General features: G+C 56.5%; 2 protein-coding genes across 2 annotated transcripts; one reads left to right on the plus strand and one right to left on the minus strand.

Annotated features, from left to right (window-relative positions):
- Positions 1 to 1,972: 1,972 nt before the first annotated feature.
- On the minus strand, positions 1,973 to 17,519 carry LOC121018879 (paired mesoderm homeobox protein 2A-like). The gene is made up of 6 exons (XM_040457931.1): positions 17,473 to 17,519; positions 17,225 to 17,313; positions 17,072 to 17,154; positions 4,407 to 4,666; positions 3,378 to 3,612; positions 1,973 to 2,859 (listed from the first exon to the last, which is right to left on the minus strand). The coding sequence occupies exons 1-6, from the start codon at positions 17,517 to 17,519 to the stop codon at positions 2,320 to 2,322; spliced, it is 1,254 nt and encodes a 417-aa protein (XP_040313865.1). The 3' UTR covers positions 1,973 to 2,319.
- Positions 15,521 to 25,196, plus strand: LOC121018702 (cone-rod homeobox protein). Its single transcript, XM_040457555.1, has 4 exons — positions 15,521 to 15,763; positions 21,854 to 21,988; positions 22,902 to 23,053; positions 24,220 to 25,196. The coding sequence occupies exons 2-4, from the start codon at positions 21,889 to 21,891 to the stop codon at positions 24,865 to 24,867; spliced, it is 900 nt and encodes a 299-aa protein (XP_040313489.1). The 5' UTR covers positions 15,521 to 15,763; positions 21,854 to 21,888; the 3' UTR covers positions 24,868 to 25,196.
- Positions 25,197 to 25,814: the final 618 nt, after the last annotated feature.

Genomic DNA, 25,814 nt, shown 5'->3' on the forward strand with positions numbered 1-25,814 from the left:
GGCAGTGGTGCCCCCCCTGCCTCCCCCCGCCATGCCAGTCTGTCACATGTCCCTCTAAATCCCCACTAATTCTCCCTATATTTTGCTGAGGCTGGCCTGGCCTAAGAGGATTGGAGCATTTGCTAAATAGAACAGGACAGGGTCAGAGAGCTAGCTCTGGAGAAGTACAGGGGCCAGGGTGGCCACTGGGGGCAGCAGAGAAACTGGAGACAGGAGACAAGAGGGGGCACGTAACTGGAAGGATCTAGAGACCATGGACCCCAAGTACAGACTTTCTAGATACTGACCCATCCATGAATGGACCCTTGATGTATGAGAAATTCCCAGCCTCTCCATCAACTAACTAAAAACCCCCGAGGAAAAAGAAGAAATGTGAATCCCTTCCTCACACCATACAGAATCAATTCTGGATGCATTAAAGAAGGGTGCCTGGGTGGATCAGTCAGTCGAGGGTCTGTCTTTGGCTCAGGTCATGATCTCATGGTTGGTGGGTCCGAGCCCCTTGTTGGGCTCTGTGCTGACGGTGCGGAGCCTGCTTGGGATTCTCTCTCTCTCTCTCTCTCTCTCTCTCTCTCACTCTCTGTCCCTCCCCACCCCACTCTCTCTCTCTCTCTCTCTCTCAAAAATAAATAAACTGGAGGAGTGCGTGGGTGGCTCAGTCGGTTAAGCGTCCGACTTCGGCTCAGGTCATGATCTCATGGTTGGTGGGTCCGAGCCCTGCAGCTGGGTTCTGTGCTGACAGCTCGGAGCCCGGAGCCTGCTTTGGATTCTGCCTCCCTCTTTGTCTTTCTCCTGCTCGTGCTCTCTCTCTCAAAAACAAACATTAAAAAAAAAAAAAAAGACCTAAATATGAGACAAAACTAAGAATATTTTAGAGAATAAAACAGCACCTTTATAACCAAGTGCTAGATAAAGGTTTCTTAAACAAGAAAGCAAAAATAAAAGGCATTATCTTAGAGCAGAAAAGTAACCCAAACCAAAGCAAACCCGAGCTATAGTCCAAGCAGTTCCCTGGGGACCTCAGACTTCGGTAAACCGTCTCCGGTTTGTGACAAGGCGAGGAGACACCCTGGAGGCCAGCTTTTATAAACTTTCCCGTCAACTTGAAAATGAGGGTTGCCGGGGCGCCTGGGTGGCTCGGTCGGTTAAGCGTCCGACTTCGGCTCAGGTCACGATCTCACGGTCCGTGAGTTCGAGCCCCGCGTGAGGCTCTGCGCTGACCGCTCAGAGCCTGGAGCCTGTTTGCGATTCTGTGTCTCCCTCTCTCTCTGCCCCTCCCCTGTTCGTGCTCTGTCTCTCTCTGTCTCAAAAATAAATGTTAAAAAAAAAAAAAAGAAACAAAATGAAGGCTGCCTTGTGAAAGGCATTGTTAATTTTTATTAAATAACTTTATTTTGCTTTACAGCGTTTGGATACACTGATGGCAAGCAAGGAAGAAGGAAGAAACTGGCCCGTAACAGATAACGGAAAGCACTGAAAATAGATGACATTAAAACTGAGAAATTTTTTGCGTATGAGTAAAATACAAATAGGAACAAACACTTGTGGTACATTAAATTGTCAACAAGGGAGGGAGCACAAATGGGTCAAAGACCAGGAAAAATGGGGCTCCTGGCCGGCTCAGCCAGGAGGGCACCGAGAGACTCTTGATCTCAGGGGTGGTGAGTTCGAGCCCTGCGTTGCCCTCTGAGCCGACAGCGCCCCGAGCCTGCTTGGGATTGTCTGTCTCCCCCTCTCTCTGCCCCTCCCCTGCTCTCTCAAAACAACAACAACAACAACAAAAAACCCTTAAAACAAAAACTCACGTTGTGAGTACTAATGTTCAACGAACACGCGCGCGAGGGCCTCACTTCTTGATCAGTAAACGAATGTTGGAACCACAGCAAAGCCTCAGTCCGCAGGTTGCCATCCAAAGCTGTCACATCCTCACTGTTTTAGGAGGACGCTGCGAGCAGGAGTGCTCCCGGCTGGTCAAGGCACCGAGTAGGCTCTCGGAGCATCCAGGGAGCAGACACGGGGGGCATCGGTTCCATGCCACCCCTGGGACCCCACATAAATACTCACGTGTGCCCTACATGCTGCGGGGACACTCACAGCAGCGCCACGCGTGGGGGCCACCCAGGGAACAGGTGCCACCTCCACAGGTGGGATGGACCGAGGTGTGTTCCCGCCGCAGGGGAGGGATCGGCTGCGCGGCTGGACCACCCCCCGCCCCCCCGCGACGTCCCCACCCACGTGGACGCGGGGTGGGCGGGCCCGGGACACCCTAGTCCCCTCTGGCTCCGCGGGAACTCGAGGACTTTTGGGGGGCAGATTCCCCTATAAATTCAGTAACGTCATGAGCTCCGAGTCGTCCTCTGCAGGGCCTTCTTCTTCTTGGTATCCGGACATCACGGGGTCAGAGGGTCCCTCCAGGGGGTCTTGGGGTGAGAAGACCGCTGTGGAATTGGGGGCTAGCAAGGGGTCTGGCACAAAGTCGGCGCCAAAGGAGTTCTGAGGCCAGGTAGGGGCGGGGGCGGGGACGGACTCCTGGGAGCCCAGCTCTGGGGCCCACCAGGCTGGGTCCCGGCTGCAGGTGCCGGGCTCTGCTGCTGGGTGCATCCTCGAGGGGCCGTGCGGAGCGGGGCTGCGGACGCCTGGGGTCCCTGGGAACATGGGGCCAGCAGGGACAGGGGCAGGGAAAGGAGCAGGCACAGGAAAAGGGACAGGGACGGATTCGGGGACAGGGGCGGATTCGTCGACAGGGGCATCAACAGAGCGGGAGTTGGGGGCTCCAGGGTCCCTTGGCGCCATGTGAGCTCCCCGACCTCGCCCTTTGGGTAGCCTGGAGTGCTTGGCCCGGCGGTTCTTGAACCACACCTGGAGGGACCAAGGGGACAAGGCGGAGGGGTAAACGGGCTAGGCAGGGGCACCTCCCCGCCTCTGTCCCAGGTGTGGGGGGCTCAGGAGACACGGCAGCCGCAGAGCTCTCCCTAGGGCCCCCGGAGCCCAATTCAAGGTCCCCCGAGGATGCAGGGGGCAGTGGGGGCAGGGCTTGGACACCGGGAGCCCGGGGGCCAGGAAGGGGCCTGCCTCAGAGGGTCCCCCGCCTTCGCAGAGGCCCTGAGCTCTGGTGCCCCGACACCCAGCCAACCGTCAGTCTGGGCGGGCTCATGCCGGCTGGTTCGCGCAGCACAGGGTGGCCGTGAGCCTGGGGTCCGGCCCTGAGTCCCCACAGGGGACCCCTTGCTAGCCCTGTGACCCAGGGGAGCCCTCGGACCCTCTGGCGTGTCTTCTCCCCTGTAGCCCGGGACAGACGGCAGGTGGTCCGGCCGGAGGAGTGCCACCTTCCTAGTGGACCCTGTGGCCAGTGGGGACGGAGGGGGCGGGGGTCCTACCTGCACCTGGTGCTCGTCCAGGTTGAGCCCGGCTGCCAGGGCCACGCGTTCCTGGTAGCTCGGGTACCGGTTGGCCCAGAAGTGTCTCTCCAGCTCCTGCAGCTGCTCCTTGAGGTACACGGTGCGCTTCTTCCGGGGCCTCGGGAGCGTTCGGGCTGATGGGGGACCTGACCCGAGGAGAGACGGGCTCAGACAAGCCCCACAGACGGCCCCCCGTCCCCCAAAGACCCTCCCCCTGCCCGGGCCAGGCCCCGACGAGCAGGTGGGAGGCACGGCTGTGCATGAGAGGTGGCAGCTGGACCCGACGCCCTGGGGTGGGGCCCTGGCTCTCGCGGTCCAGCCCAAGTCTCTGTGCCCTGTGTCGGGGCCTCAGCGGGCACACCTTTGAAATGGGCGCAGTGACGGCTGTCTTGTGATTCCAGCACCCACGGCCGCGGAAGGCAGGCAGGCTGAGCTCCCCAGGCCCAGCCAGGCCGCTGCCCCAGGCAGGCGGGCTCCCACCTCGCCTGGCCCCCCAGCCCCTCCCATCCAGGGCCAGGGCCACCCTGACGCTGCTCACAGGGGGCGGCCGTGCACCAGGCCCTCTGTCCCGGCCCCACGAAGTCCCCACAGCCCGGTGCGGGACGCCCTCCCCAACACCGGGGGCCTCCTCTGGAGGCCCGGAGGCCTCCCCAGCCTCAGCCCCGGCCCCTGGCGCAGGCCCAGGCGCACCCTCAGGGGAGCCTGGCTCTTGCATCCTGCCCGCTGGTCCGCCGCCTGCGCCTGCGTGTGGGGCCCTGCCCGCCCCACCGGGGCCTTAAATCCCACCTGCCTGCCGTGCCCACCCAGACACACCCTGAGGGTCCTGGGACTCTCCCGCTCTCCCCACCCTCAGCCCCGCCCCCGGAGGAGTCCCAGGAGGGAGTAATCCTTTCCTTACTGAGCAGCTTCTGGATACCCAGGCCCTGGGCTGGGGCCTGGGGGCTGGGGCCTCAGTGGCCAGACAGCCTTGGTGCCACCCTCGGGGGGCTCTAGCCCAGGGAAGCCCGCATTGCCCCTTGTGGGGGTCCCCAGCCCAGGAAAGGGCCCCTCCAGCCAGTGCCCCGGGCGTCGTCCCCTCCCCCCGAGTCCTGGGGGCCTCCCTGTCCAGCCCCCTCCTCTCCCGCCTGGTCGGTCCAGCAGCCTCCCCGCTGGCCCCCAACACCAGGCTCGCCCTCTGGTCCCTTCTCCGAGTCTCCCCCCAAGTCCTGGACGGGGCGGGTGCTCAGACACGTGGCCCCGGTGATGGCTCGGGGTCCGTGCCGGTCTTCCTATGGGATGAAGGCCGACGGGGCAGCAGGTGGATGGCTGCCCCCGTGTCTTTGTGAATGAATGAGCTGGGGCTGCCTTAGGGGCTGGACTCAGGAGCTGGGGTCACAGGGGCCCAGCCCCCCCGCCCCCCCCAGCTGCATAGACCCACATCTAGACCTCAGGCTGAGCTCCTCGCTGGCCTGGGGTCTGCTCAGGACTCGAGTCCGAAGCACGCAGCTTACAAGCCTCAGTTCCCGGGCAGCGAGGGGCCTCTTATGATCATCAGTGCTAGATGAAGGTTAACTAGGCGATCGCGCACCGAATCATAGGTGGCAGAGGGATCGCGTTGTTCAAGGTGGACCTCGCTCTCCTGAACGGCCCGAGCATCTCACGGTGCCATCACAGCGTCAGTGCGCCTCCGTGCTCTTCCTTTCCGGCAACATTCCGCCTTCACTGGACGTTGTTTCTCCTTCTTGGGCAGGTGGGAACACAGGGGTCACCAAGTCGAGGGCTCTGCAGTCAACAAGGGATCCTCTAGCAATGTCCTTGGTCTTTAAGATGCGCCCAGAGGCCGCCTTCTCTCTTACTTTAATTTTTACTTATTTTTTAAAGTCCACTTAATTTCTTTTTAAAAAATGAGACAGTCGGCTGAGCGGCTGACTTCGGCTCAGGTCATGATCTCGCGGTTCAGGGGTTCGAGCCCCGCATTGGGCTCCACGCTGACCGTGCAGAGCTTGCTTGGGATTCTTTCTCTCTCTCTCTCTCTCTCTCTCTCTCTGCCCCTCCCCCACTCACCCTTCCTCTCAAAATAAATGAGTGTACCGTTTTGGGGATGAGATTGGGAGAGATGGAGAAGAGGGGTCGTGCCTGGCGCTGGGCGGGGGAGGGGATGGGGACTCTGACTTCCCCACGCTTTGATAACGTAGGTTGGTTTTTGAGACGAATTTGTCCGTGTCTGTCAACACCCCTCAGCAGAAGAGCCTCAGACCTCAGCCGAGGACGCTGGAAACGCATCTGTTCTGTCCAGACCCTGGGTGGGTGACTCTGTGTCCCGAGGCAGGTCCCTCGTGGGTCAGGGCAGAGCCCAGCTGACCAGGCTAACAGCGCAAGGAGCCGGAGATTATGCAGAAGATCAAGCTCAAAACCGACTGAGCCACCCAGGAGCCCCAGATGTGACACTTCGTAAATACACTGAGAACACAGCGGTGACCCGGAAAGCGATGCCCCTGCCCTCAGCGATTTTGCTGTGTGGCAACTGAGTTGTCCAACAGGGGCGTGAATGGAAGGACACGATCACCCGTGCTGTGAAAATACGCATTTAAATACAGGAGAGTTATGGCACCACCGTTCAGAATAGCAAAAAAGTGGCAGCAGGTAGAAATGTCTGAGTCAACCGTGACTCAGTCGGTTAAGCGTCCGACTCTTGGTTTCGGCTCCGGTCGTGATCTCACGGTTTGTGAGTTCAAGCCCCGTGTCAGGCTCTCTGCTGGCAGCCTGGAGCCTGCTTGGGATTCTGTCTCTGTCTCTCCCTCTCTGTCCCTCCCCTGCTTGCTCTCTACTTCTCTCTCTCTCTCTCAAAAATCAATAAAATAAACATTAAAAAGAAAAAGAACATTCGAAATGTTGTCAACCGATGAAGGGATAAACACAACGCCGTAATATGCATATATTCACACAACGGAATATCATTTAACCGTAAAGGAAGGAAGGACGGACACATTCTACCCCACGGATGAACCTTGCAAACATTACATTAAGTGAAAAAGCCAGACCCAAGAGGTCACAGAGGTGCGATTCCATTTACATGAAATGTGCAAGATAGAGAAATCCATCGAGACGCAAGGTAGATTAGAGGTTGCCGGGAACTGGGGGGTGGGGACCGTTGGGGGGGACCACCGGGTGACAGGTACCAGGTTTCTATTTGGGGTGATGCAATGTCCTACATTAGTTCCGGTGATGTATGCACAACAAAAAAAACACATTGAATTGCACACCTTAAATGGGGGAATTTTATACGATGTGGATACGTTAATGAAATGTTTATTATATTGCCCCTGGTTCGACGCAGATCTGAGCGACAGGTTTTATCGAGACCTAGCGGGGCGCAGGGCAGGGAACGCGGCTTTCTGTTGCCATCGCAGGAGTCGAGGTCGGTCAGAAAAGAATTTCTGGAGATTTTGGAGCCTGAATTGATGCCACTAAGGATGCGAGAAAGGATCGAATGAGCACAGTGCCCTTCTGCCTTAGTGGTTTGATCCTAAGAGGTTTATCCCGGGGAGAATGTTTGCCCGCTGTGAACACGCTCGAATGTATCTATTTGCGATTTCAAGTAACTGAGTTAATTACATGAGTTCATGCGCGCGAAAAAGGGAATGATGAAAAAATTCTCCACAACCTCAGACCCGTGGAATGCTACTGAACAGTGAGAAGGAATCAGGGGTGGAACTTTTAGTAACGGTTGGTGATTTTTAGTGTATTTTTTATTTTGTTCGAGTGGTGGAGGTCTGTTTTCTTTTTGCAGAGTACGTGTGTCCCAAACATGGAGTCCTTGTTGGGATTTTAGTTTAGGTTAGTTTTTTGTTGTTGTTTTTTTGTTTTTTGTTTAGTTTAGTTTTTTTGTTTTCTGTTCAGTTGAGTTTTTTTTTTTGTTTTTTTGTTTTTTGTTTAGTTGAGGTCTTTTTGTTTTTTTTTTTTGTTTTTGCTATGGAGTCCTCTCTTCTAGAGTTAGAAAGGCACAAAGTTGATGACTAATAATATGTTAAATGATGGAACGAGCCTACAGTTGCTGACATCCAGTAATGTCTCAGGCACATTGTTCATTTTTGAGAATGCATGTACTTAAGCACACTGAAAAGATCAATATATATATATATATATATACACATATATACATATATACATATATATAATATGTTGACTGGCAACAGTAAGACACCCAGCAGTTGATTAATAACCCAGCGATTATGGAGAATGTCAAATGCTCATTTCCTCTCATTTCCACTTGTTATTATTATTATTTGTTTATTTTACAAGAAGAAAAAACAAGGAACATTCCTGGCTTCGGATGCTGCACAGGACACATCGATGCTTGGCCCTCTGTTCTTCTGAACCTTGACTCCTTGCAGGGCTGGGTGGAAACCCGGTGGGTGCCAAGCCCCCCTGGGACAGCTGGGGAAGGGTGGGGCAAGAGTCCCTGGGCTTCCCAGACTGCCATCCAATTCCCAGATTCAGAGGGACGGACGGGGAGGTTGTCTGTAGCCCAGAATCTGCTTGGGCCACAAGGGAAGGAAGTGAGAAGGGAGTTGATGGAGGAGAAACGGTGCTAAGAAGAAAGGATTAATCCATTTATCTTGATTCGGTTAGAACAGAAACGATGGCTTCCTCCCCAGCCGTTAATGCCTTATCTCTTCTGCAAGTCCCTTCCAGGCAAGTCCTGATTTTAGTCCACTCAGTGTGGTTGACTCACCTCGGCCTCCCGCCCCTAGGATGCTCCCAGATAGCCAGACACCTTCCTACTGTCTATGCAAAGAGAGGCCTCACTCCCTGAGGGGTGGGGAGGTCCCCTGGGGAGGTCAGAGAAGAGCAAGCTGAACTTTGAAGACAACATTGGAGCGACGGGCAGATGGGGTTGAGGGAGTTGGCCCCTGCCTTCTAGAACCTTCTGCCCTAACTTCCTGTGATGGCCATTCCTCTCTGTGTCTCGAGACTTTGCTCTCCGCTTCCTCTTTCGTGTCTGAAATACACTCCACCCTCATCCTTCGCGGCTTCCGTATTTGCGTTTCTGCCTATTTGCTAAAACTTGTCACCCCCAAACGGATCCTCCCCACGTGTTCCTGGTTGTTCCCAGACCAGTGCAGAGTGGTGACAAATTCGCGTGATGGACCTCGCGTTGTTTCCGGCTGCCTTTTCCTTTCAGCTCTTATACCGTAAACGAGTGTCCTTTGGAGGAATATTTAGTGCCACATTTTGGGGGGGGTATTTTTATGCTTTTAAAAATTGTGGTAAAATGGTAAAAAATGGGTGGCTCAGGTGGTGAAGCGTCTGACTCTTGAGCTCGGCTTATGGTTTGTGGGATTGAGCCCCGAGTCAGGTTCTGCACTGGCAGCATGGAGCCTGCTTGGGATTCTCTCTCTATCTCTCTCTCTCTCTCTCTCTGCCCCTCCCCCACTCACCCTTTCTGTCTCTCAAAATAGATAAATTAAAAAAACAATCCCTCCCCCAAATTATGGTAAAAGGTATCTGACATGATATCACTTTAACCATTTGTAAATACACACTCCAGTGGCATTAAATGCAATCACACTATTGTGTAACCGTCAGCACTGTCTGTCCTTAAAACTTTGCCATCATCATGGGGCGCCTGGGTGGCTCCGTCGGTGAAGCGTTGGACTTCGGCTCAGGTCATGATCTCGCGGTCTGTGGGTTCGAGCCCCGCGTCGGGCTCTGTGCTGCCAGCTCGGAGCCTGCAGCCTGCTTCGGATTCTCTGTCTCCCTCTCTCCCTGCCCCTTCCCTGCTCGCGCTCTGTCTCTCTCTCTCTCTCTCTCTCTCTCAAAAATAAATAAACATTAAAAAAAAAAACCCAAAAAACCTCGTCATCATCCCCGACAGAAACAAGAACTCCTCCTTCTGCCCTGCCCGCAGCCCCTGGGACTCTCCAACCCATTTTCCGTCCGTGTGAGTTTGACTAGGTAATTCATAGAGGTAGAATCACGCGATATTTGTCCTTCCGTGTCTGGCTTCTTCCGGAAGCGTTACATCTTCGATGTTCATCCGTGGTGTCGTGTGTCCAAGCAGTTCGTTCCTTTTTTGGGGCCGGATACTATTCCACTGTAGGGGTTGAGCACATCTGGTTTCTCCATTTACCTGTTGATGGACACTCGGGCTGCTTTCGGCGGTTGTGAACCGCGTGGCCGATCGGTGTGAGTGGCTGCTTTCGGCGTGGAATTGCTGGGTCCTTGTTAAACAAGGTGATATACCGATGAGTTGGTGTAAAAATGGCCAGAGGCTCGCAGAAAAGGAACGGGACCAAATTTGCTAATTTGGTGTTTGAGGTGTCTTCATAGGACATAACTACTCACAGAATCACAGCAAAGCAGGTCAATAGTCAATTTGGGGAGGGGGGTGCGCCTGGGTGGCTGAGTCGGTTAAGCGTCCGACTCTCAATCTCAGCTCAGGTCTTGATCTCACCGTCCTGAGTTCAAGCCCCGAGGCAGGCTCTGAGCTGGGCATGAAACCTACTCTAAAAAAAAAAAAAAAAGTCAACTTCCAAATCTAAGCTTTACAGGAAGGGGCTCTGATAAGGACTGCAGTCTAATCTGGTGGGGGAGGCGTTCCAAAAATTCCCAGCAAAGTGCCGGGTACGTGGGTAGAACTGAACCTTAACGTTGGTTCCCTCACCAGACAGCCGTCGGCCTCCTGATGTCCCACCCTGCCCTATTCAGAAGGTTCCAGAAAGAATGTGGTTCGTGAGTTCCTGGTGTCACCGGGAAGGACTTTTATCGGATGCTAAAAGCTACCGGCTCTTCTGCCCCGGAAACCCTTCCTTAGTCTAACCGCTGTCCGACCTGCTGTCTGTGAAGGAAGCTGAGGACAGCCAACATCCGTCCCGTAAAAATACGCATGCCAAGAACCAACGGTTCTGGAGGAGAAAATAGCCTCCCTACGGAGAGGAGAGATCTGAAAATGTAGGCAGAAGCGATAGGTTCTATGGTGGCCACAGAGGTGAGAGCCAAAGGTGGAAAAACACTTTCCAGGCCTGGGGAGCAAGACGTCTCAGCTTCCAGGTGTCCCCCTCTCCCTGCCCCTGTCCCCTCCTGGGATCTCAGCGCGTGAGGTGAGAGGTCTCAGACCTCCTCGTGGGGTTTCAGGTAAGCAGAAGGAGTTTTTATTCTATGTTGACAGTCTGTCCACTCCCCTCCCCTCCCCTAGAGCCTGTCACGTGTCTCCCCCTCCCCCCTCCCCCAAATCTGATCTAATTCCCTCTCTGCTCTGCTGAGGCTGGTCTGGCCTAAGAGGATTGGAGCATTTGCTAAATGGAACCAGGACGGGGTCAGAGAAGCAGCTGTGGGGAGACTCCCCCCACCCCCCCCCCCCCGGGGCCAGGACGGCCACAGGGGGGCAGCAGAGGAGATAAAGAGGCAGAGAAGCAGAGAAGCGGTGAGGGGAACAGAGCTAGCACCAGCCGGCTGTTTAGGAAACTACATTACAAGGGTTAAGAGGGTGACAACACTGTCCATGTAGAAAATTTATCATGAACATATATCCTGGTTTCCTTTCCGCCGTCCTTGCTCTGTCCCTTTGGAAGTGACAGGGGGTTCTGGAGACCGGGAAAAGGGGGTATAGGTGTGGAGGTCTGGGGGCGTCCGACCAGGGCCCTCAGAGATGACTTGGAATGTTCCAGAGGGGTCTGACCTGTCAGGAATCTACGCAGAGCCCTGAGGGCTCCGGCAGCTTTGGAGTGCCCGCGTAGGGCATTTCACGTAGAATTTTAAATACATTTTATTTAAAAAAATTTTTTTTCAACGTTTATTTATTTTTGGGACAGAGAGAGACAGAGCATGAACGGGGGAGGGGCAGAGAGAGAGGGAGACACAGAATCGGAAACAGGCTCCAGGCTCCGAGCCATCAGCCCAGAGCCCGACGCGGGGCTCGAACTCCCGGACCGCGAGATCGTGACCTGGCTGAAGTCGGACGCTCAACCGACTGCGCCACCCAGGCGCCCCGTACATTTTAAATAAATGTATAAGTATTTAAAAATACTTTGAACTGTTTTTAATTAAAAAAGATATTTACTTATTTTTGAGCGGGGGAGGGACAGAGAGAGAGGGACAGAGGATCCGAAGCAGGCTCCGTGCTGTCAGCACAGAGCCCGATGGGGGGGCCCCCACTCGCGAACCGTGAGATCACGATCTGAGCTGAAGTTGGGCGCTCAACCGACCGAGCCACCCAGGTGCCCGCTTCTACCTGGGAGGTTTATTGCCCATCACTTTGCTTATCCACCAATCAGGTCACCATGTCAGTCAATGAGACCTGGGGCTCGAACTCATGAACCGTGAAATCATGACCTGAGCCGAGGTGGGACGCTTAACCGACTGAGCCCCCCCCCCCCGGGGGACCCCACTGCCTGGCTTCCTTTGCTCAGTGTTAAGAGTTGTGAGATTCTTCTGTGTTTTGTGTGTGTTTTGTTTTGTGGGTCTCATTATGCATCGCTTTTGTGTTTGAGGAAAGGCCACTCAAAGGGTGGCCCGGGGACCTCTGGGGTGGGGTGGGTCACCGAGACCCTACAGGGGGAGGCTCACCTGGTCGAAACTATTTTCATAATAATGCCAAGGGAGAATCAACCCCTTTCATTCATTCTCTGGCCGGCCCACAGGGGGCTTCTCTAGAAGCTACAAGATGTGAGGCACCCGAAGAACAGTCCTAATGAACAGAGAGGCTGCGGTGGGGACCCGGCTGTCTTCTAGTTGGTCCAACGTTAAGGGGATTTGCAAGACCCTTACCCAGAGCCGCTCCTCTCGTGAACTTTTCTCGTTTCGGAAAACATGCTTATGTTTCCACTTCAAAATACATCGTTTTAAATTTTCTTTTTTTTTTTGAACGTTTATTTATTTTTGGGACAGAGAGAGACAGAGCATGAATGGGGGAGGGGCAGAGAGAGAGGGAGACACAGAATCGGAAACAGGCTCCAGGCTCCGAGCCATCAGCCCAGAGCCTGACGCGGGGCTCGAACTCACGGACCGCGAGATCGTGACCTGGCTGAAGTAGGACGCTTAACCGACTGCGTCACCCAGGTGCCCCCAAAATACATCGTTTTAGGGTGCCTGGGTGGCTCAGTCGGTTGAGCATCTAACTTCAGCTCAGCTCCTGGTCTCACGGTTCATGAGGTCGAGCCCCGTGTCAGGCTGTGCGCTGATGGCACAGTGCCTGCTTCGGGGACGCCTAACCGATTTGGGGCGCCAGGGTGGCTCAGTCGATTGAGCATCCGACTTCGGCTCAGGTCATGATCTCATGGTCCGTGAGTTCGAGCCCCGCGTCGGGCTCTGTGCTGACTGCTCGGAGCCTGGAGTCTGCTTCGGATTCTGTGTGTGTCTCTCTCTCTCTCTGCCCCGCCCCCCTGCTCATGCTCTGTCTCTCTCTGTCTCAAAAATAAATAAAAACATTAAAAAATTTTTTTAAACCCGGACTCGTGTGGTTCGACATCAGTCCTGGCAAGGCGCCCCCAGCGTAGCTGGGTTCACCCTCACTTTGCATCCCTGGTGGCTCCCCTGTCCAGTGGGGGACGAGGAGTTGGGGTGGATGTCACCTTGCCCGACGTGAGACTCGGAGACAACCTGGCTTTGTGGGGACAGTTAGATCCTGAACTGGTGAATTCGGCAATAATGCGATCCCTGAAGCATCGTGCTTATCCCCAAACACCGTGGGGGCACTCCAAAGCCTGACCTCCCTGATTCCTGCTGAAACCACAGGCCCGTGGCCCCGTCGGTGAAACCACACCGCACCTCTGCCCTGTGTGTGTGGATCCACCTGTCTCTGCCCCTCTGCCACTCACTCGGCCCTCCATCCGTCCCTTTACTGAGCACCCACCGTGTGCTGGGACTGTTCCAGGCACCGAGAATACAGCTGAGAACCAGGCAGACAAGGTCCCAGGCCTCCCCGGGGGGCTCAGGTCCTGTGAGGGGCGGAGAAGAAACAAGACGGGAGTAAGCGTTTTGTGGAAAATCAAGCAGGCGTGAGTGTGCTAGGGAGCTATGGGGGTGCAGGGGGAGAGGCCCCCACACTCTAACCCACTCCCTCCTGTGGCAACCGTGGGCCTGGGGCGGTCCTTTGTACATCTCTCTTGGCCATTCAATCATCAACCAGTGAATATCGATTTCCTCTTTATAGCTCTTCCTTTCCTCTCTCTCTGTCTCCCAGCGTTTGATCTCCCCCAGTGTCTGTCACCCCCAGCTGCCCCAGGACCCTGTCTCCTCTGGGCTCCTTCCCTGTGCTTGGCTAGTTTGGGGACAGGAAGAAGCCGGAGAGACAGAAGGGGACTGAGTGGTGAGGGACCAGATCACACAGAGCTGGGCACAGGGTGGATTATTCTTCCAGGTGTGGCCCCAGTTAAGGCTTTGGTCTTCGGTATCCAGAGCGGAGGCTCCGGCACCTGCTAGGGGGGGCGGGGCTGCGGGAAGGGCGGGGCTTCCGCAGCCTCGGGAGGGGCTCCAGGTCGTCTAGGTGGTAAGGAAAGGTTATACTGGGGATAGTGATCTCTCTCTCGCTCTCTCTCTTTTTTTCAATTAAAAAAAATTTTTTTTTAACTTTTTAAATTTATTTTTGAGACAGAGAGAGACAGAGCATGAACAGGGGAGGGGCAGAGAGAGAGGGAGACACAGAATCTGAAACAGGCTCCAGGCTCCGAGCTGTCAGTACAGAGCCCGATGTGGGGCTCGAACTCACGGACTGTGAGATCATGACCTGAGCCGAAGTCGGACGCTCAACTGGCTGAGCCACCCAGGCGCCCCGACTCGGGTTTCCTTTACCTTCTCCCAGCACCGCTTTGTTGTTTGTAGCGGGACAATTGTCTGAAGGAGGAGATGACAGGATTTAGGGACAGATCGGACGTGGGACGTGAGGGAAAAGGGAGCGGTCAAGGCTAAATGTCAGGCACTCCTCCTGAGTCACTGGGCGTAGATGACAAAGAAAACCCCTTGCCCCAGGGGATCCAGCTGGGCAGAAGAAGGGAACTGACCCTAGGGCCATGAGCCTGACCTTCTGAGACTCACCTCTCCACGCCCTCCCACCCCAGGGGACTCTGGGCCTGACAGCGGATGGGTGCACGGTCCAGGGAGGCAGTGATGTAGAGAGGCCGACACTCTTCTCTGAGGGCCTGTAAGGACCCTCTCTCCCTCTCCCTGCTCCCGCGGGCCAGAACCGTCCGGTATAGCACTGTATTCTCCCATCAGTAGCCTCCTGACTGGTCCCCGAGGGTCAGACAGCCCCTCCCTCTCTCTTCAAGCTAATGAGACCTGTCCTGATTCCCCAGCCAGGCTGCTGGCCTTAATCTCCCGCGGCAGGGGGTTTGCGGTGGGGGGGGGGGGGTGCGGGGAGAAAGAAAGAGCCCCTTATGGTGAGACACAATGACCCGGCCACAAGGCAGGATTACCGCCATCTCCCCCACGATCATGTGTGCCTGTCGGGTGTGTCGTGACGAACAGACCCAGGGAGGGAGACAGAGGCAAGGACGATCCAAAGTGCAGAATGAGAGAGGTACCAAGATAGGGCGAAGGCAGAAACGCAGGGGAAACCGAGGAGAAAGGCAGCAGGGAGCAGAGGACCTTGGGGGAGAACAGAGAGAAACGGGAACAGTGGGACTTGCGAGGCTCCGATAAAGGAACACAGCGGGGCTGGGGGGTGGGGTGGGGTGGGGCTGGGGTTGCAGGGACAGGTGAACAGACAGGGACACAGGGACACAGGGACGAGGGTGGGGGCGCGCAGGCAACGTGGCCGGAGTGGCGTAGCCTGGGAGCGGTAGAGGCTGAGAGGCACACGGACGGAACTGGGGAGACGGAGGCAGAAAGCGTGAACGATGCGGGCCGTACAGGTTTCAGCTGGTCGGCAGAGTGTGGGGGAGAAGGGCAGAAAGACCCGCACCCCTTTATGTGTCGAGCGATCTCTCAGCAACACCTGGCCTTTCTCTTTTTCCTCTTTAATGGGACACCAAAGCTGGAAGGACACCAGCTAGACCTAAGGAAGAACTTCCCTGAGGAGTGGCGGGGCGATGGCGGCCGGGGGCGGGGGTGGGGGGGGTGGGGGGGTGGTTCCTGGTCACAGGCAGGAGCTGGGGCCTCCCGTCCCCATCAGCCCTAATTGCCAAGATGTCGTGGGGAGGGGAAGGGGATTAGGCAGGCGGGTGCCCCTCCCCCTCCCAGCCAATGTCACCTCCTGGCGCCCAGTCAAGTCCCCCACCCGGGGCCAGGATTACCCTCCGAGATCCAGGCCACCGCAAATGACATCACTCCCAGCCGGAGCTTAAAATCTCCCCATGTGAGGGGACCTGTTTCCTTCAGGCTTTGCCATCTGACAACTCCCGCCCAGGTCCCGGGCCACCGGGAGAGCCCCGTCCCTGTTTCTGAAGGTGCGTGCAGGAGTGGCAGAGGGGAGAGGGGACGGAGGGACGCAGAGCGGGGGGGGGGGGGGGGGGCGACAGGGGGCAGAAGTTGGGTATGTTTTCTCCCCACCTGGGTTCTCAGCACCCGGTACAGGCGTGTGTGATGTGCGGTGCAGGGACCTACGGGGAACAGAGGTTCAGTCCCGGTGTTCGGAGGTGCGGGGCGGGCTGTGAGCGCAGCAGGAGGAACGAAGGGTGGACCGCGCGTGGGGGGGGGGGTGGGGCTCAGAGTGGCCTGTTGGTGACGTGTCCGGGGCTGGGGGCTTCTCGCTCCTGGTCCAAGGCAACTTCCTAGCCCATCATCTTGTGTTTTCTTCGAAACGTGCACTGCCTGAAACTCTCTTCGTTGGTGGGTTTATTCACGGACAGCCCACCCGTCTCCCCGCTGCCCCCTTGGCTTCTCCCAGTGCCCGGGCGTGTGGCTGGGGTGCCTGGTTCTCTGTCGAGTGGGGGTTGAATGACAAAAATAAAATGCTAAGAGCCACATGCCGACAGCAGGAGGGAGGAAGTGTAGATTCTGGGATGGCCCCATGGGGCCAGGAATGCCGGGATTCTCGGGGATTCTCGGATCCCATGCTGGTGGAGTGATTACTAAGGTAGGGGCCTCCCTGCCCTACAGACTCCTGCTTGTCCAACCTTGGTCATGAGCATGCACAGTTCAGCTCCTGTCGGACAGGGTGGCCCGGCGAATGGTGGCGGAGATCCAGCAAGGGAGGACCTGGAACGTGGCTGAGCTCGGGGAGTGTTGCCGGGGGCGGATGTGGGGCCACCTGAGTCTGGGCTTGAAGCCTCGCTGTGTGCCGTTGGGCCATTCACGTGACCTCTCTGGTCCTCTGTTTCCCCGTCTGCTATGCGGACGCAAGGATGGGGCGCCATGACGATGCAGTCGGATGAGCCATGGGGAGCCCGTGTCACAGGCTTGGAGACCCAGGAGAGGGAGTTGGCCTCATCCTGCTTTGGGGGATCTGGGGTAGATTTGGGGGTCAAGAGCAGGGGACTCTACTCCTCCCTGAGCCTCGGTTTCCTCCTCTGTGAAGCGAGGATCATACGAGGACCTACCTTGTGGGAAGTTTTCACAAGCTTATTGTTCCCCGAGATCTCAGTCCAGAGGCCCTCAGTGAAATGTCTGAGCTGTTTTGGGATCCCCGCTGGAAGTCCTTATGGCTGTCAAGAGGGGTGGGCACTTTCCTCTGCACCCCTCAGGCTCGGTCTCCCCACCTGTAGAATTACAGGGATTCTCTCCTTGACTACCCGCAAGGTGGGTGTGAGCCTTACCTGCTCCAGATGGGACCCTGGACCCTGTGGCCGCTGAACATCAGGGGCCCCGGGCGCCAGCCTCGGGTCCCACAGGTTGGTCCCTGGGGCAGGGAGAAGGGTCCCCCTCAGCCCATCTTTGGGATCATGAGGCACCATTGCCTTGAGATTCACCAGGCAGGAGGGTGATAGGAGCGCGGTCCGGTTTCTCGAAAATTCTCAGCCAAAAGTAGTAGATGTTGTAGTTATTGCTGTCTGTGCTCCTGGGGAAGAAGCGCACGCGAAAAGCCTGTGCAGAGCGAGGACGTCCTGAGGTCGTGAGGTCCCTCGTTTCGTTGCCAAACACAGAGAAAAATGTCAGCGGGTGTCGATATTATCCCCATTATTATTCTTTGCTGCCACCTTGAACACAAGGCCCTTACTTGTTGGTTATCTGAGCAGCGGGCAAACCCTCAGTCCTGGGGGTCATGGTCACCATCAGCTCCTCGGTCTTGGGCGAGCACCTTCCTCACCCCAGGCTCGGATTTCCCCGTCTGGAGGCTGGATCATCCCCGTGCGAGAAGGCTGGGCTTTCCTGGAAGGCCAAGCTCTGATCCTGGTTAGGCGGGGGGCACTGAGTCGGTGGGGAGGACAGTGACCTTGGATGCTCTCGTTCAGGCCCTGCACGTGGTCCCTGGCGGGGCGGTTTTTACGAGCCTCCCCGTTTCCAGGCTCTCCGGAACCTCTGGTGTAGCATCATGGCCCCGTGGGAGGACAGAGAGAAGGGACAGAGGGAGCCCCGGGCCGGGTGCTGGGAGAACAGCCTTCGGGAACCTCCACCCCCCCGGGCTGGAACCCCGAGTCCCCGCTGGCGGCCTGCGTATGACCCTGGGCCAGGAACCATGCCCGAGCCTCAAGATGTTCCCGTCTGTGAAATGGGGGCATAGCAGTAACGCAGCGCCTGCCTCCCAGGGATGTGCGGAGGACGTAAGTCTCGTGTGCGCTGAGTTCTCCACAGCTGTGTAACGAGTCACACTAACACTCGGCGGCTGAAAACAACACGCATTTACGGTCTCATACAGTCTCTGGGGGACAGGAATCCGGGGGGCCCCACTGGATGATTCTGGCTCAGGACGCTCGCGCTGATGTAGTCAGGGGTCGACCAGAAGGTTGAGTCACCTGCAGGCTTGTCTGAGGCTTTGGCCCTGACCTTCCCCCGGGGGGGGGGAGGGCGGGGGGGCGGCTCGGTCCCGAGGCTTCCCCCAGAGCGGCAGCAGCCTTGGAGGCCACCCTGTCATTTCTGCGGTGCCCTTAGTGGCTGTGGGGACAACCCAAGGGGAGCGAATGCCAGGGTGAAGGTTACTGGGCGGGGAGGAGGCGGGGGTCTGATTCTTCCGATTTAAAGTGGTTTCTGCTTTTGTTGAAACCGTCAGCCCTGAGCTTCCCCACCACCTTCCTGTCGGGTCCCACACCACCCGGTTCACTCTCCACCCGGACGGGCTCTGCTCCAGTCACGCCGGCCCCTTGTTTCTCCTCCAACCAGGCAAAACCGATTTCAGCCTCCAGGCTTTGCAACCTCTGTTCCCTCTGCCTGGAGGCCCCTTCCCAAGTTGACTGAGCCTTCGCTTTTCAGCGCCAGGGTCACCCCCTCTTTTAAGTTTTTTTTTTAAATGTTTATTTATTTATTTTGAGAGAGAGTGAGCCAGCGAGGGAGGGGGAGAGAGAGAGAGAGAATCCCAAGCGCAGTGCAGAGCCCGATGCGGGGCTCAAACCCATGAACCGTGAGATGGTGACCTGAGCTGAAATCCAGGGTCGGCCGCTTAACTGACTGAGCCACCCAGACGCCCCTCCGGGGTCATCTCCTTGCAGAGAGGTCTTCCCTGACCATCTAGATGAGAGGCCTCACCCTCACCCCAGATCCCGCCACCACCCCATTACCTCATTTCATTTTCCCAGAAGTTCCATCCCGTGAGTCTGTAGGGCCCCAATTAATGGAAATAGAACACGGTCCCCCAAGTGGGGGACGCGAAGGACAGAGGGGAAGGAGGTAAAGCAAATGCCTTCTGGTGTGTTTGTTTTTTTAATTATTTTTTTAATGTTTGTTTATTTTTTTTTTTAATTTTTTTTCAACGTTTTTTATTTTATTTTTTGGGACAGAGAGAGACAGAGCATGAACGGGGGAGGGGCAGAGAGAGAGGGAGACACAGAATCGGAAGCAGGCTCCAGGCTCTGAGCCATCAGCCCAGAGCCCGACGCGGGGCTCGAACTCCCGGACCGCGAGATCGTGACCTGGCTGAAGTCGGACGCTTAACCGACTGCGCCACCCAGGCGCCCCATTGTTTGTTTATTTTTGAGAGAGAGAGAGAGAGAGAGCGTGAGCGAGGGAGGGGCGGAGAGAGGGAGACACAGAATCCGAAGCCTACACATCGCATATGTATATGCCGTACGATATGTATTAAATATACACTTCGTTAATATACGATATGTAGCCCACGCACGCTTCTATCGTCAAAGTGCAATTTTTACAAAATTAAAAGACGTGGCTCTCAGCCATATACGTAATAAGCACAGATCAAGGATTTTTTTTTTTTTAAGGCTTACTTAGGGGCATCTGGGTGGCTCCGTGGGTTAAGCGTCCGACTTCGGCTCAGGTCACGATCTCGCGGTCCGTGGGTTCGAGCCCCGCGTCGGGCTCTGTGCTGACGGCTCGGAGCCTGGAGCCAGCTTCGGATTCTGTGTCTCCCTCTCTCTCTGCCCCTCCCCCGTTCATGCTCTGTCTCTCTCTGTCCCAAAAATAAATAAACGTTGAAAAAAAAATTAAAAAAAAAATTAAAAAAATTTTATAAACAATATAAAAAACTAAAAATGCTTTTTTATTTATTTTGTGTGTGAGAGAGAGAGGGAGTGTGTGCACGTGTGAGTGGAGGAGGGGCAGAGAGAGACAGAGAGAGAGAGAGAGAGAATCTGAAGCAGGCTCTGTGCTGACAGCACAGAGCCCAGTGCGGGGCTCGAGCTCATGAACCATGAGATCACGACCTGAGCTGAGATCAGGAGCCGGGTGCTTAACCGAGGGAGCCACCCAGGAGCCCCAAGGATTAAAAAAAATTTTTTTTTAATGTTTATTTATTATTGAGAGACAGAGAAACAGCATGAGCAGAGGAGGGGCAGAGAGAGAGGGAGACACAGAATCCGCAGGCTCCAGGCTGTCGGCACAGAGCCGGTCGCGGGGCTCGAACTCGCGAACCGCGAGATCATGACCTGAGCCGAAGTCAGACGCTCAACCGACGGAGCCGCCCAGGCGCCCCTGAGAGGTTCTATTCAACACCCCAGGATGGGGCGCCTGGGCGGCTCTCAGCTGCGCGTGGGACTCTTGATCGCTGCTCAGGTCCTGATCCCAGGGTTGTGGGGTCGAGCCCCCCGAATCGGGCTCCGCGGTGAGGGTGGAACCTGCTTCAGGTGCTCTCTGTCCCCGCCTGCCCCTCCCCCGCTTGCACTCTCTCTCTGTCTCAAAAAAAGAAAGAAATCCCAGCGTCCAGTCTCTGCAAACATGTCCCCGCATATGACAGCGAGGGCCCAGAGCTGCGACGCACCAGGTACCGACTGTAACAGGTGCTAGTTTAAGGGGCTGACAGACATCACGCATTTACCCTCACAACCATCTAAAGACTTAAAGGCTCTTTTCATTCCCATTTTCCCATGAGGGGGACTGAGGCACCCCGAAGGCTGTGGCCCCCGGGGCAGGGGTGGGGTGGGAGGTTGGGGAGAGGGAAGATGGCATGTTGCTTTGATAGATGCTTCCTGTTTGTTCCACTGCCCGGACACGGTGCGGAGCCTGCTCCTCCACGCCCAGGCCGCCACTGGGGTCACTAAGCCCACCAGACATGGGGCACCTGGGGGGGGGGGGCTCAGCCGGTGAAGCGTCCGACTTCGGCTCAGGTCGCGATCTCGCGGTCCGTGAGTTCGAGCCCCACGTCGTGCTCTGTGCGGACAGCTCGGAGCCTGGAGCCTGTTTCAGATTCTGTGTCTCCGTCTCTCTCTGTCCGCCCCCCGCACGCCCCCCCATACTCTGTCTCTGTGTCTCAAAAAATAAATAAACGTCTAAAAAAAAAATTTGTTTTTTTTAAAGTAAGCCCACCAGGCAGGTCGCGTGTGGTCTTGGAGGGACGATCATCCCTCCCTGTCGTTTGCATGCCACCCTCCCGTCCTGCCATATCTGGGACTGTTCCAGGTCTTGTGGGGAAAGGCCTGCGTCTCTAGAAACCTTTCTGTCCCCGAGCAGGCCGGGACAGCGGGTCACCCTGCGGTCGTCTGTGATTCTGTGCGAGGCTGCACATCTTTTCTGGGCTCATAGCGAGAACAGCTGCGGGAGGGGAGCGGCAGCCAGGGTCTCAGTGACGCTTTGCCCACTTTAAGCGGAGGGCCGTTGTACAGGTGTGGAAACTGAGGCCCGGAGAGATCAGTGCCCAAGGTCGCACACCTAAAGAGAGCCTGAGGCAGAACTTGGACGTGGGCCTGCCTGTCACCACGCAGTCACCGGGGAATGCTTTTAAAGTTTTAAAAAAATTCGTGATGTTTATTTATTTTTGAGAGACAGAGCGCGAGCGGGGGAGGGGCAGAGAGAGAGAGAGGGAGACACAGAATCCGAAGCAGGTTCCGGGCTCCAGCCGTCAGCGCAGAGCCCGACGCGGGGCTCGAACTCACGAACCGCGAGATCGTGACCTGAGTCGAAGTCTGACGCTCCACCGACTGAGCCACTCAGGTGCGCCCCCCTCTTTTTTAACCGGGTGGGGAGGGAGTGTCTGAACGCCCCGTCTCCTCTTGCAGGCCCGCCGACCTGGGCCGCAGTGTCCCCGAAGATCATGATGGCGTATATGAACCCGGGGCCCCACTACTCGGTCAATGCCTTGGCCCTGAGTGGTCCCAGTGTGGATCTGATGCACCAAGCTGTGTCCTACCCAAGTGAGTACGGTCCTTCTCCTGGCCAGCCCAGCTCTCCGTGGTCCCTGGGGTCCTTCGTCCTCAGGGAGAAGAAGATGGGGACTTCCCGGGGCGACCTCAGAGCCACGCATCAGCCGTCTGTGGTCATTCGCAGGCGCCAGACTTCGGGGCATCCGAGCGCGCGTTGGATGGTCATGGCATTTTCGGATGTGGCGCCCTCTAGCCCCACCTGGCAGTTTTACACACTCCCAAGTGGTGGAATGTTTTCCCCGAACGTGTCTCAGCGCATCGGAAATTTTGTTGTTTTATTTTATTATTATTAAATTTATTGATTAAATTTTATTATTTATTATTATTAAATTTTATATTTAATTTTATTATTTTTTAATTATTTTATTATTTTTATTATTCAATTTTTTTAATGTTGATTTATTTTTGAGAGAGAGAGAGAGAGAGAGAGAGAGAGAGAGAGAGAAAGACACGCAGTGTGAGCAGGGGAGGGGCAGAGAGAGAGCGAGGGAGACCCGGAATCCGGAGCGGGCTCCAGGCTCCGAGCCCGACGCCGGGGCTCGAACCCACAGACCGTGAGACCATGACCTGAGCTGAAGTTGGACGCTTCACCGACTGAGCCCCCCGGGCGCCCCAAGGGCATGAGAAATGTTAGAAACGGGGATAAGCCTCCTTCCAGGGCTACAGCCAGTTGTTGGGGTGAGGCAGGAGCCCCGAGATAACAGGCAAAGAGAAGCCCCATTTCCCGGGGGGGACGGAGTGAGGCCTACAAGGTCAGGGAATGGGCGCGCCTTTCTTTGGGCCAGACGAGCACCCAGAAAGGGCTTCTTGGCAGCCTCAGGGCCTCCTACGGGCGGACGAAGAGAACGGGGGGGGGGGGGTGCCCAGGTCACCTGATGGCCCTGCTGTCCCCTCTCGGCCGTAGGCGCCCCCAGAAAGCAGCGGCGGGAGCGGACCACCTTCACCCGGAGCCAGCTGGAGGAGCTGGAGGCCCTGTTTGCCAAGACTCAGTACCCGGATGTGTATGCTCGCGAGGAGGTGGCTCTGAAGATCAACCTGCCCGAGTCCAGGGTTCAGGTGGGATGTTCTGGCCGCCCCCCTCCCCCACCCCGAGCCCCAGCCCCTCCTGGGACCCAAGCGTGAAGGGAGAAGGGGGAGTCGGGGAGTCAAAGTCATAAGGAGCCCTCATAACCCCTCTCCCCCACTTTTCTTACCCTTCCCTCCACCCTCCTTGCTGCTTCTTCCCCCAGCACTCCTGCCATGCACACTCTGGCCACAGGCCCTTTGCACCTGCTGTTCCCTCTACCTGGACTTTTTTTTTTTTTTTAATGTTTATTTATTTTTGAGAGAGTGCGAGCCGGGGAGGGGCGGAAAGAGAGGGGGACCGAGGCTCCGGAGCAGGCTCCGCGCTAACAGCAGAGAGCCCGATGGGGGGCTCAAACTCACCAAGCGCGAGATGATGATCTGAGCTGAAGCTGGACCCAGGCGCCCCCCCCCCCCCAACCTGGGAGGTTTCTTCCCCATCACTTTAAGTCTGCTTATCAACCAATCAGGTCACCACGTCCATCAATGAGACCTAGACGGACTCTCGCATTTAAAGTTGCAATAAGTTTAGGGGCGCCTGGGTGGCTCACTTGGTTAAGCGTCCGGCTTCGGTTCAGGTCATGTCACAGTGTGTGAGTTCGAGCCCCGCGTCGGGCTCGGTGCCGACAGCTCGGAGCCTGGAGCCCGCTTCGGATCCTGTGTCTCCCTCTCTCGCTCTGCCCCTCCCCGCCGCTCACACTCTGTCTCTCTGTCTCTTAAAAATAAATAAACATTAAAAAAAAAAAAGTAAACTCGCAATGTCCCTCGCCCTCCCCGCGCTACTGTCCCCTCCTCCCACTCAGTTGGTTCTTCCATAGTGTTTATCACCTTCTAGAAGGTTCTGGAATGCCATGCAATGTACTTACCTACTGTTTATTTATAATCTGTCACTCTCAACAAGAATGTCAGCTCCACAGACGTATCCCCAGAGTTCACGCATGTTTGTGAATTGATGGAATGGATGGATGGATAAGTGTGTCTGTGTGTGTTTGTACGATCGTGTGTGTGTGTGTGTGTGTGTGTGTGATTGGATGGACGGACAGACGGGCGGTCGGGTGGATGGATAGAGTGTCCTGGCGACCGACCAAAACCGGGGGGTTGTGACTCTCCGGGGCTCCCCCCCCCTCGCCCACCCCTTCTCCCCGCCCCCCCCCCCCCAGGTTTGGTTCAAGAACCGCAGGGCCAAATGCCGCCAGCAGCGTCAGCAGCAGAAGCAGCAGCCGCAGCCCCCTGGGGCACAAACCAAGGCCCGTCCGGCCAAGCGGAAGGCAGGCATGTCGCCAAGATCCTCCTCGGACGTCTGTCCAGATCCCCTGGGCATCTCAGACTCCTACAGCCCCCCTCTACCCGGCCCCTCGGTCTCCCCCACCTCGGCCGTGGCCACGGTGTCCATCTGGAGTCCCGCCTCGGAGTCCCCTCTGCCCGAGGCCCAGCGGGCGGGGCTGGTGGCGGCAGGGCCCCCTCTGACCTCCGCGCCCTACGCCATGACCTACACCCCCGCCTCTGCTTTCTGCTCTTCCCCCTCGGCCTACGGGTCTCCGAGCTCCTATTTCAGTGGCCTGGATCCTTATCTTTCCCCCATGGTGCCCCAGCTGGGGGGCCCGGCCCTCAGCCCCCTCTCCGGCCCCTCCGTGGGCCCCTCCCTGGCCCAGTCCCCCACCTCCCTGTCAGGCCAGAGCTACGGTCCCTACAGCCCCGTGGACAGCTTGGAATTCAGGGACCCCACAGGCACCTGGAAATTCACCTACAACCCCACGGACCCGTTGGACTACAAGGATCAGAGTGCCTGGAAGTTTCAGATCTTGTAGAGGCCAGCTCTGTCTCCGCGCCTCGTCTGAACCGGCCCCGGGAGGGCGTCCCTGGGGAAGCAGGGCGGAGCTCGGGGCCTCTCTGGCTTCGTGCGTGCGCAGGGCTCACTCACCACGGCCCACCCCCTCCTCCCGGGAGGGTCTCCTCGCTCTCCGGGGGCAGGGGTGGGGGCGAGGGGCACACTTCAGTAGGTCTTAGTAACCCTCAACCCAGCCCCGGCTCGCGTGGATTCTTAGCTGCCTTTTGAAACCGCGAGCCCCAGACTCCAGAAATTGTCTTGGTGAGAATTTCGCCCCGAGACGAAATTCAAAGGCACTCGGCAAGGGGGGCGGGGGAGGGGGGGACGGGTACTGGTGAGGTCAGAATCAAGAGGCCCGCGACCACCCAGGGAGGGAGGCTCAATTCTGTACCTTCCGTGTGGGACACTTCCTTAGCATATGGCTAGAGATCCTTCTAGAAAATCCAAAGACAGACTTTAAGAAACCCCACCATGGAAGCTTAGGCCAGTCGTATGGTTAAATTAAAAACGTCCATTTGGCAGATCTTACGAACCTTGGGTTTACATGGTAGGTTTAGGGGGCTGTTTGATCTATGGATCTATTTTTTTTCTTCTTAGTTTCTTAACTAATGACGACTGTGTCATCATTCGAATGGGCATATTTGGTGGGAGAATGGAAGGCAAGTCGCCTGTTTCCTGTCTCCTTTTAACCTTTTTGGTTTAGGATTTTTAAATTTTATTTTAGAGAGAGAGAGAGAGAGACAGAGAGCAAGCGAGCAGGGGAGGGGCAGAGGGAAGGGGAGAGAGAGAGAGAATCCCAAGCCGGCTCCTTGTTGCCCGCGGGGCTCGGTCCCATCACCCTGGGATCGAGACCTGAGCCGAAACCAAGAGCCCGACGCTCCGCTGACTGGGCCGCCCAGGCGGCCCTGTGTCAGGATTTTCTAAAGG

The sequence above is a fragment of the Herpailurus yagouaroundi genome, unplaced genomic scaffold, assembly GCF_014898765.1.
Source record: "Herpailurus yagouaroundi ecotype Mexico unplaced genomic scaffold, PumYag 220, whole genome shotgun sequence".
NCBI lineage: Eukaryota > Metazoa > Chordata > Mammalia > Carnivora > Felidae > Herpailurus > Herpailurus yagouaroundi.

Bases quoted from the DNA above. Each gene is read 5' to 3' on its own strand.
- LOC121018879 (XM_040457931.1), bottom strand. From the start codon at position 17,519: ATGACCCCCAGGACTGAGGGTTTGCCCGCTGCTCAGATAACCAACAA. The intron at 4,667-17,071 runs GTAAGGCTCACA...TTCATCCCATAG, and splicing joins CAGGGTCCCATCTGGAGCAG to GAAGACCGGCACGGACCCCG. The intron at 3,613-4,406 runs GCGGGCTTCCCT...TGGCCCGGGCAG, and splicing joins GGACCCCCACAAGGGGCAAT to GGGGAGGGTCTTTGGGGGAC.
- LOC121018702 (XM_040457555.1), top strand. From the start codon at position 21,889: ATGATGGCGTATATGAACCCGGGGCCCCACTACTCGGTCAATGCCTTG. The intron at 21,989-22,901 runs GTGAGTACGGTC...TCTCGGCCGTAG, and splicing joins CCAAGCTGTGTCCTACCCAA to GCGCCCCCAGAAAGCAGCGG. The intron at 23,054-24,219 runs GTGGGATGTTCT...CCCCCCCCCCAG, and splicing joins TGCCCGAGTCCAGGGTTCAG to GTTTGGTTCAAGAACCGCAG.